This window comes from Vanacampus margaritifer, chromosome 5, assembly GCF_051991255.1.
Source record: "Vanacampus margaritifer isolate UIUO_Vmar chromosome 5, RoL_Vmar_1.0, whole genome shotgun sequence".
NCBI lineage: Eukaryota > Metazoa > Chordata > Actinopteri > Syngnathiformes > Syngnathidae > Vanacampus > Vanacampus margaritifer.
In genome coordinates, this window is record NC_135436.1 from 28,426,571 (window position 1) to 28,435,606 (window position 9,036).

Here is a 9,036-nt window from a genome sequence, read left to right on the forward strand (position 1 = left end):
TAGTTAGATATGATGATATTCTCAGTGATAGTTTTTAAAAGCAAAGGCAGTCCAATGTTTTTGAATGTGACTGATTTTGAGTTGACTAAAACTGCCATTTTATATGGGATAGTTCAATATACATTGAAAATTTATGCTGATTGAAATGAAATGTGTGTCCTAGTCCCCATATGTTTTTTAATGTAAGGACGTTTGAAAGTTTTTATGAGGTCATTAACTTAAGACACCGTGGTGGGTCGGGCCCGACCGATATATACATTTTTTGAGGCCGATACCAATTTTGGGCAGAAAAAAATATGGACGATTATTTAAAAAAATATATACTGTATATATAATGCATAAAATGATCCCTCCTGCCCCATTCCTGACTTTTGCTATTAAGATTCACTCTGCTTTGAATTATCAACAAATGCCATGAATTTCATTTCCCTGGTTCTTGTCATGTTTATAGTTGATGTATCCAAATGAAATTCAAGTAAATTATTACCGTATTTAGCGTCATCAGTGTTATCGAAGCAGCTAGTGTGCATGTATGTGCGTGTGTGTTTGAAATTGATTTCGCTCCTGGCCGGTAACCAAGACTGGAAATGAGAAAGGGGCGTTCGTGAACCGGGCGGTCAAGGCAAAAAAAAAAGTCTGTCAGAACTCGTGGGTTGGCACCACAAAAAAAAAAAAAAAAAGAGGGCCCGAAATAGACGCAACAATGACTGCTCGCGTCTTTCAAGTGCTTTGTTAGCAACAGGAAGGCGCTGCTGCTCCACCCTTGGAGCGCGGCTACTTCTCTTTAGCTACGGAGGCGCCACTCGCCAAAGACGGTCATCCCGGGCCACAATATTAGGTACACAAGTGATGTACACTAGTAGCACAACTCGGGCACGAGTAATATCAATCGTCGTCATGGATTTGCTGCACTTAACAACTCTGAAATTGAGGAAATAAAAGTAGTGATATGTCACAACATGTGATGATTCAAGTCAGTCCATTTCCTTTTTTTCCACCTGAATGATTCTTCAACTCATGAGACCAAATGAATGTTGAGGCAAGCTCACTTTTTTTTCATTTTTTTTTTTTAAAAGCTTGACTAAAACAAAGATGGGAAACACATTTTTAATTCAAGGTTTTACTTGAGTATTTTTATTTTTTACAAAATGCAAAAACAATAGCCTGGGTAAATATTGAGTCATTTAATATATATATATTTTTTAATTATTTATTCCAATTATGTATATTTGCATTTTTGAAAATGCAAAAACAATAGCCTGGGTAAATATTGAGTCATTTAATATATATATATTTTTTAATTATTTATTCCAATTATGTATATTTGCATTTTTTAATATATATATATATATATATATATATATATATATATATATAAATTATTTGGAGTAATTGGCACATTTACAGTACTGCCGAGTTCATTCATATGTAAAATGACAAGCAACTCTTTGCATCTTACCCTCTCGGAACTGACCCGTATCATATCAAATTGATTCAGATCTCACTAAATAGAACCGAATCATTCCACTTGAAAATGGAACTGCCCTTGAATCGTATTGGACCCTATGTATCGAGTTAGTTGAATCGTCTTTTATTGGAGAGATGCACATCGTTTACTTATTCTTTTTTAAATATAACATTACAAATTCCCAAGTCATTGGGCCAAGCTTTTCATGTGACAAGACAAAGCAAGGAAGTCTTTTTTACTGCCTTGACTTCCCTTCACGGGTGCTGACAAGTGAAAAATCGGCACTTAAACTTGCATACCCTTGCAGTGATTCTCCAAGTGTGGCTCCCTCAAGTGGTATGCAAAACAATCCATGCCTAGGTACAATTTAGTTGTATTTAACTTGTAAGTTCCATGACAAAAAGTTATTTTATTCATTATATATATATTTTTTTATTAATTGGCCAATAAATGAATCGGTTATCAGAATTTCATTATGCCAAATATAGGAATTGGTATCAGCCTACTGGAAAAATATTACTGCAGTTTATTGAGCTTGGATGAGACCGTCTGTTACACCGCCCCCTGGTGGTGACCAAGGTACACTCGCCAAAAGGGAACTTCTCAAACTTCTTTACATTCTATAATTTCATAATGTTATTACTGTATTGCTCAAATAATGGTACAATATTTTAATTTGTGTGTGTGTGTACTTTTTGGGTTCCATTCATTTCAACAGGGGAAAGACGAAGACCGAATGAAACTCTTGTATGTTTATGCTCTGGCTGTTAACCTTTGTGAGAACTCCTGACTCCACCTGGTGGCTGTTGGTGGTCACAGCAACATCCGGGTGTCACCGCATGGCCCTTTTATCCTGACAAAACAGAGAAGGCCTTTAGTCTAAATTGCGGTACATTAAAGGGGGGGGGGGGGGGTTAGGAAGCGGACATAAAAACATTGCGGTGGGCTCAGAGTGACGTGACCTCACGAAGACCCCGCTGCTGTGGGAATAATACTTCCTGTACACCCCCCCCCCCCCCAGACAGCCAGAGCGAGCGAACTGGGACCGTTGTGTGAGTCTTGCTAACCCGATGAGCGCGCAGGCGGATTTTGCGCATGTCTTTAAATGCACACATTAAGACAATTTGCCATTATTATTTCTCATTGTTGATGAGAAATACAAACCAAAAGTTGAGCAAGTTAAGTGTCAAGAAAAGTCCATTACTAATATTTTAATTGAAATGAATGAAACAGGCACTTAAATTTAAATATTTGAAATGCTACTCATCTTTTAAACGTGCAATTTAAAGATATCTGAAAAAAACATTTTTTTTTTAACATGTTAAAAGGTCTTTGCCAATGTGTATAACATTTGTTTGTTTTAAAAAATACTTTTTTTATTTCATGCATGTTTATGTAAAAAAAAAAAAAAAATTAAATATGAAATAAAACAGGCAGGCTGATACTGAATGAATAATGTTTTATTTGATTTGTTTATGGACAAAAATGTGTTACACCTCCTCACACTTCATTTCGTAATAAATGACTAATACTCTACATAACATTTTTATTAAATACAAAAGATGACAATTTCATTCACATCTGCAGCATCTCCTCCAATTGGCCCATCCAGTCAAACGGAGGTTCTTCTTCAAAATCCCTGCGGGCGAAATTGAGAACACGTCCTGAGCCCGATCGTGTCTTATCAGGTCACATTCGCCTCTTGGTGCATGTGTACCTAATATTATGGCCACATGACATCATAGGAGCGATAAAAACGCTTACGTGTCGTCGTCATCCGAGCGCGGCCGTATGCGCTCGTCGTCACCGTCCGGGTCGACTTCCTGTTCGGGGCCATCTGTGTCGTCGGCCCCAGGCTGGGAGAGGGGACCCACCAGAGGATTGCCGCCTGATCAAAAATAGACATCTTGCTCGCATATCGGACAAAAATCCTTAAAAGTGTAAAATTGTTTTAGAGTTGTGACAAATTATAACCAACCAATGCTGATTTTTGGGTAGTTTTTGTTTTCCAATTCAATTTGTTTTTCAAACCCAACTTCGAAATTTCAAACCTAACCCATGTTTTAAACTTTAAACCTTTTGAATTGCCAATCCATGCCTGATTTGAAACCTTAATGCTGTCTTGAAACTCTACCAAACCCTACTTTGAACCCGAATCCATTTTTAAAACCCTACTTTGAACCTCTAATCCATGCTTGAAACCTCAATTTAAAATCTTAACTGTTTTAAAATCCTAATCTGAACCCGAACTCTTCCAGATGGAGCTGCAGGTGTCCAAAATAAAAAACGAATAGTGCCCCCTAGAGGGTTGGAGGTGCACAGCATGCCCCCGGTGCATTTTGAGGTTTTGCTGAGTGACGAACCTTCTCTGTGGATCACGAAGGTGCTGAAGGTTGGACTCAGCTCGGCTTTCCCCAGCAGACTCAGCAGCTTCTCTGGAGGCTCTCGCCGCCATCTTTTCCGCCGCCGGCCCTCTTCGGGGACACGCGTGGTGATGTCACCGGACGACAGGAGGCTGGCGTCGGCCAACATCTGCAGCGTCGTCTCGGAGGGTTCGGCCCACCGCCTTCGAGGGAGGGGCGCACCTTCTTCTTCGCCGTGAACCTCCGCATCTGCGGTAAGGCACATTGTCCCATTAGATCAATTAGATTGAATGGTCTTTAACCCATTTGCTCCCAAAAACGTATAAATACGTTCTATTTAAAATGTTTTAGTGTCCCAAAGAGGTATTTATATGTTGTTTTTATTTTTAGGCTAGAGCATTCTGAAGGCTTTGATGCAGCCACTGAACTGTAGTTCTATTTGTAATGTGGCTTTTTCGTTTCCCTTTAGGTTTGATGTATACTAAAAGAGATGAATGACGAACGGAGATCGTGAAACAGGAAACAGAAATACAGAGCAGCCTTACAAATTAAAAGCATGGATTTCAAAACAAGATATAATTAAACAGCACACACGAAACATTGTTTATTGTGTGCTCTATGCAAAAGGACTTTTATGAGCAAATTGAAAAAAATATAATTGCCATTAATTTCATTCAATTTTAAGGAAATTTGCTGTAGTGCGGTTATGTCTTTTTTATTTATTTATTATCCGTCATTGGTTTTGGGGGGAAATTTAATGTATCATAAGTATTCGGTATCAGTGAGTACTGAAGATTTGAGTATCGGTCTAAAAAAAAAGTGGTATCGAACATCCCTAATGCTAACCTTCCATTGTCCTGGTTCGGATCAAGCTCTTCTCCTCCAAATGTTGAAACATCTTCCCCTCCTCCGGATTCCTCCTCCTCTCCTGTTTTTCCGCCTCGATTGCCTGTCGCATTAAAAAAAAATAAAAAAAAATTAAACTTCAGCCGCGCGACCATCTGAACTAACAGCGCGGTGTCACGGGTTACGGCGGCCCGTCGTGACATGACGCCAAACCGCGGGACGCTACCTGGGAGGACAGATGCGCTCGCAGCAGTCTGGAGGCGCGGTGAGAGGTCAGGATGGTGCGCAGGGACGGCCGGTCCCGAGGGTCCGTCTTGAACATCTGCTTGAGCAGAAGCCGTAGCTCGTGGGGCAGGTGCCCGGGCAGCGGGGGGTACGCCCCGCGGCACACTTTCAGGATCAGACTCTTCCAGCTGGGCGCCTGGAACTGAACACTGGTCGGGTGAGTTTGTTTTGTTTGAATTGCACAGCCCTAATGACGTCTTCACAAAATTCGACCAAACAAGTGTAGCGTCAAGTCAGTTTGACAAAATAACACAAACAGCAAATACCTAAACGCCAACATGCTACGGTTCCCCATCCAGACGAAAAACAAAACAGGAAGTTGACATGAAAAAGGAGTTACCGGGTGTCGCAAGGTGCACAGTTCATAGAGGACACAGCCCAGAGACCACACGTCACTGTAAAATACACCAAAAAACAAACTAACTCATTTTCAGTGATTCTCAAAGTGTGGCATGCAGGCTCCCTCTAGTGGTACATGACAGAATCACTAGATTAACTGTTCAAATAATGCATAATGTTATAGTGGCTTAACCGTTTTTTAAAATCCAGTACAGTATGTTTGTCAAGTACAGTTTAATAATTAATTATTTAAACATTTTTTTATTTTCCCATATTTAAATGTGTGACTGCCAAAAACGTTAAATAACGTTTAGTAAAATCCTATGGAGTGCCAAAGACGTTAAAATACGTTTTTTTCAAAACAGAGGTGAAACTAACCATTTTCTATTGTTGATTACTGAAAAACGGAATAAGGTAGAAACAAACTTTTTTTTTCTGATGAAAGATGAGAGTCCAATCTTTCATTTGGTAGTATGTGTGTTTCCATAGTCCAAACACATAATTTTCTGTGGACCTTGAAAGATCAGTCAAAAATGCTTAAATCGGCTGGCACCCATGGCATCCCTTTTCTGAAAACGTCTGGCAGTCAAAGAGTTAATACTAAATAATTTAAAAGTAAAGAATACCCATTGTTTTTTTGTTTTTTATCACTTAAGTATTTTTTTAAGGCGGTATAAAAATCTTGAGAGACAGTGAACATTATTATTATGGAGTCAAATGACCGTTACCTTACCTCTTATTGTTGTACGGTTTGTTGTCCCAGATCTCTGGAGCGACATAATACGGCGTCCCGACATATGAATGAGCGTACGCCTTTGAGCTGCGGTGCGAACAATGGAAATTGCGCTTAGTCTGGAATTCTACTGCAGATGACTTTGTCGTTCGTAAGCAACGTTACCTGTTAAGGACGCAAGCCGAGCCAAAGTCACCAAGCTTGACTGTGCCGTCATCTGTCAGGAAAATGTTCTGGAAAAAGACACATGACGAATTTCGTTACATTGTGCTAGTGTTTCTTTGTTTGATTCATTCTGAATTTGGCGCTTCTACTAATGTGTTAAAAAAGAAAAGGTACCTTGGACTTGAGATCTCGGTGCAAAACACGCTTATCGTGGATATGTTTAGCACCGGCACACATCTGAGCAAACCATTTCAAGATCTAAAAGGGAAAAAGATGAATTAAAAAAAAAAAAAAAAGCTCAACAATGAACTGATTCACCAGTTGCAGGTTTCTGAGTCAAAAATGTAATAAAATGCCTAATAGAAAAGTAGCAGAGGTAGCAAATCCAGGTCCAGAAAGTAAAAATCTCTGCCACAGTTTGTCTTTAGCCCCTGATGCTAGCTAGCTAAAGCCAAACTGTGGCAGGGTTTTTAACTTTCAGGTGCCAGCTAGCTAGCTCCTTAGCTAGCTCTCATGGTGCTCATTGAACTGCTAGGGAGCTAGCTAGATAGCTAGCTGGCATCGAGGGGCCTAAAGCAAAACTGTGGCAGGGATTTTACTCTCTGGACCTGGATTCGCCACCTTTGAAAAACAGTAATCTTTACGGTTTTTAAATGTATTTCCAGTGCATTATTTTGAAATTAAATTATCTTTAGGCCATTTTCTTTTTAACAGCAATGTTGTAAGACGCGTTTCAAGTATTTGTGTTTTGGGATCATCATTTTTTTGCTATTCACGTCAGGGCTTTGTCCCCCCCCCCCCCCACCCTTGCTTAAAAGCGAGGGTTCACTGTATTGAACTTAATGAGACCTACATCATCAATGCAAAACTGCTTGCTCTTTTGTTGACGGATCCTGTGGAGCATGTCTCCTCCGCGGCAGTACTCCATCACAATACACAAGAGATCATCATCTGCACAAACACGCGTCACATGGAGCACGCACACACAAAATGTCAACGTGAGGGTATGTTACCTTCAAGTAATGCCGGAATAAATAATAAAGCATGCAACAAACATGTAACAATAGGAAGCTACCCTCAAATGTCTCGTGAAAAGCCACAATATTGTCATGCTTCATGGTGGACAACAGGACAGCTTCATTTTTTGATTTCTCTTGTCTGGATGCACTCTGCACACATTTAACAGAAGCTACAGATATAATTTTTTCCCATTAAAAAAAAGATGATTATTTTACACATGTTTTGTTTACCTTTGGCAACTGTATTTCTTTGAGCACATACTTCTCCTGAGTGTTTTTACACTGGACTAACAAAGCCCGACCGAAAGACCCCTCACCGATGATCTTGTGCACTGAATACCTCTCCATAGACGTAAAGAAAGATGAAACACAGCATTTAATGAATTCGCTGCAGATGATAAACGCGCTTTGTATTATATAGGTATACCCAAGCGATGATTGATTATAAGCGTTGTTATTTGTTATTCAGCGCAGCTCGTGGCTACTTCCGTATTGTGGATGACATCATTCGTGACGTGGCGCTTTCACCGCCCGGCCTCAAGATGGCGGAAGAGTGTAACATTTGATATATAGTTTGTGTCGTTCTAATTTTTACAACTCTATATTTAAACAAAAAATCTCGCATTTGTCAAATTAATGACCACATAAGTAAGTAATAATAAATTATATATAATCATAGAGAGAGGTAGTGCAACTACGCAAAAAGAAAGTACAGTATATCAAAGTAGTGTCGTAAGAGCGATTGCGTTTGTCAGTAGTGGTAATTTTGTAAACGAGGGACAGCTATTTACATGTAAGTAAAATTCGTATTTTATTGATAAATTAGTCATATTTTATGCATAACTTTTTACTAGCGTCATTATACAGTACGATGTTATAAACTGTTTTGCCACGGTGAATGTCAGAGCCCGGATAGCTCAGTCGGTAGAGCATCAGACTTTTAATCTGAGGGTCCAGGGTTCAAGTCCCTGTTCGGGCGGTTTCTTTTCCTTTTCTTTTTTTGTGTCTTATATAAAAACAGTCTGTAAAACCATGAGTACATACATATAAGCTAAACAATACTGTAATTAAGGATGATACTGTCGAACATCTATTAACACAGTGTCAAACCACAGCTTTTAATTTCAACTCTTTAATGGATTGATGTAGGTTGTTTGCTGAATAAAAATAAAATGTATAAAAAAAAAAATATTTAATGAAATTTATTTTAAAAAATATGCGCAATGCAATGTATATTTGGTCATACAAAACTTAGTAAAAGTAGAACATTTGAAATTTACTGTATTTAGTTTTACCTTTATGTTCGCTTCGGAAGTTGCTTCGCTTCGATGCCGCAAGGCCGCCATATTGCCACTCCCAAGAGACGCTTCTTGGCATTTGATCCTATACATTTACAGCATCAAAATTGGAGAATCTTTGAGACGGTACTTAGTAGAAACAGCATTATTTATATACTAAGAGCCTACGAGCTGTATATGTCTAACCTGTACGTATATGTAAAGTTTATAGAGTAGTCTGCTTGCGAAATGGGAGTGATCAGATAGCCGCCGTCCAGCTTCCGCTGGCGAACAACAATGGAACGAAAGCATTTTGGTTGGCTAATGACAATGGACAAGGAGGCAGTTTGATTGGCTAATGACAATGGAACGAAATGGCTCTAATTGGCTGACGTAGACCGTTTTGCGGCTGACATATAGACAATTGATCACGTGCAGCAACGTCGTGGCGACTCAACACAGCTGGGTAGCTTGCAGAAGGCAGTGCAGTGGTACCTCAGAGTTTGAACATAATTCGTTCCTGCGAAGTGAACATTTTTTC

The 9,036-nt window shown here is 39.4% G+C and overlaps 1 protein-coding gene and 1 non-coding gene across 4 annotated transcripts; one reads left to right on the top strand and one right to left on the bottom strand.

The window, feature by feature from the left end:
• Positions 1–2,913: 2,913 nt before the first annotated feature.
• nek3 (NIMA related kinase 3) lies at positions 2,914–7,761 on the bottom strand. 3 transcript variants are annotated; one of them, XM_077565740.1, is made up of 12 exons: positions 7,450–7,761; positions 7,275–7,368; positions 7,053–7,150; positions 6,374–6,457; positions 6,200–6,267; positions 6,035–6,121; positions 5,303–5,357; positions 4,904–5,104; positions 4,678–4,780; positions 3,832–4,080; positions 3,233–3,324; positions 2,914–3,107 (listed from the first exon to the last, which is right to left on the bottom strand). In XM_077565740.1, the coding sequence occupies exons 1-11, from the start codon at positions 7,564–7,566 to the stop codon at positions 3,272–3,274; spliced, it is 1,209 nt and encodes a 402-aa protein (XP_077421866.1). In that variant the 5' UTR covers positions 7,567–7,761; the 3' UTR covers positions 2,914–3,107; positions 3,233–3,271. The 3 variants fall into 3 exon arrangements, with proteins under 3 accessions (XP_077421866.1, XP_077421865.1, XP_077421867.1); XM_077565739.1 differs by having other exon boundaries at positions 3,233–3,356; XM_077565741.1 differs by lacking the exon at positions 7,275–7,368 and having other exon boundaries at positions 3,233–3,356; positions 7,450–7,572.
• Positions 7,762–8,124: 363 nt separating this feature from the next.
• On the top strand, positions 8,125–8,197 carry trnak-uuu (transfer RNA lysine (anticodon UUU)). Its single transcript has one exon. It is a non-coding gene; the product is annotated as a tRNA-Lys (tRNA).
• Positions 8,198–9,036: the final 839 nt, after the last annotated feature.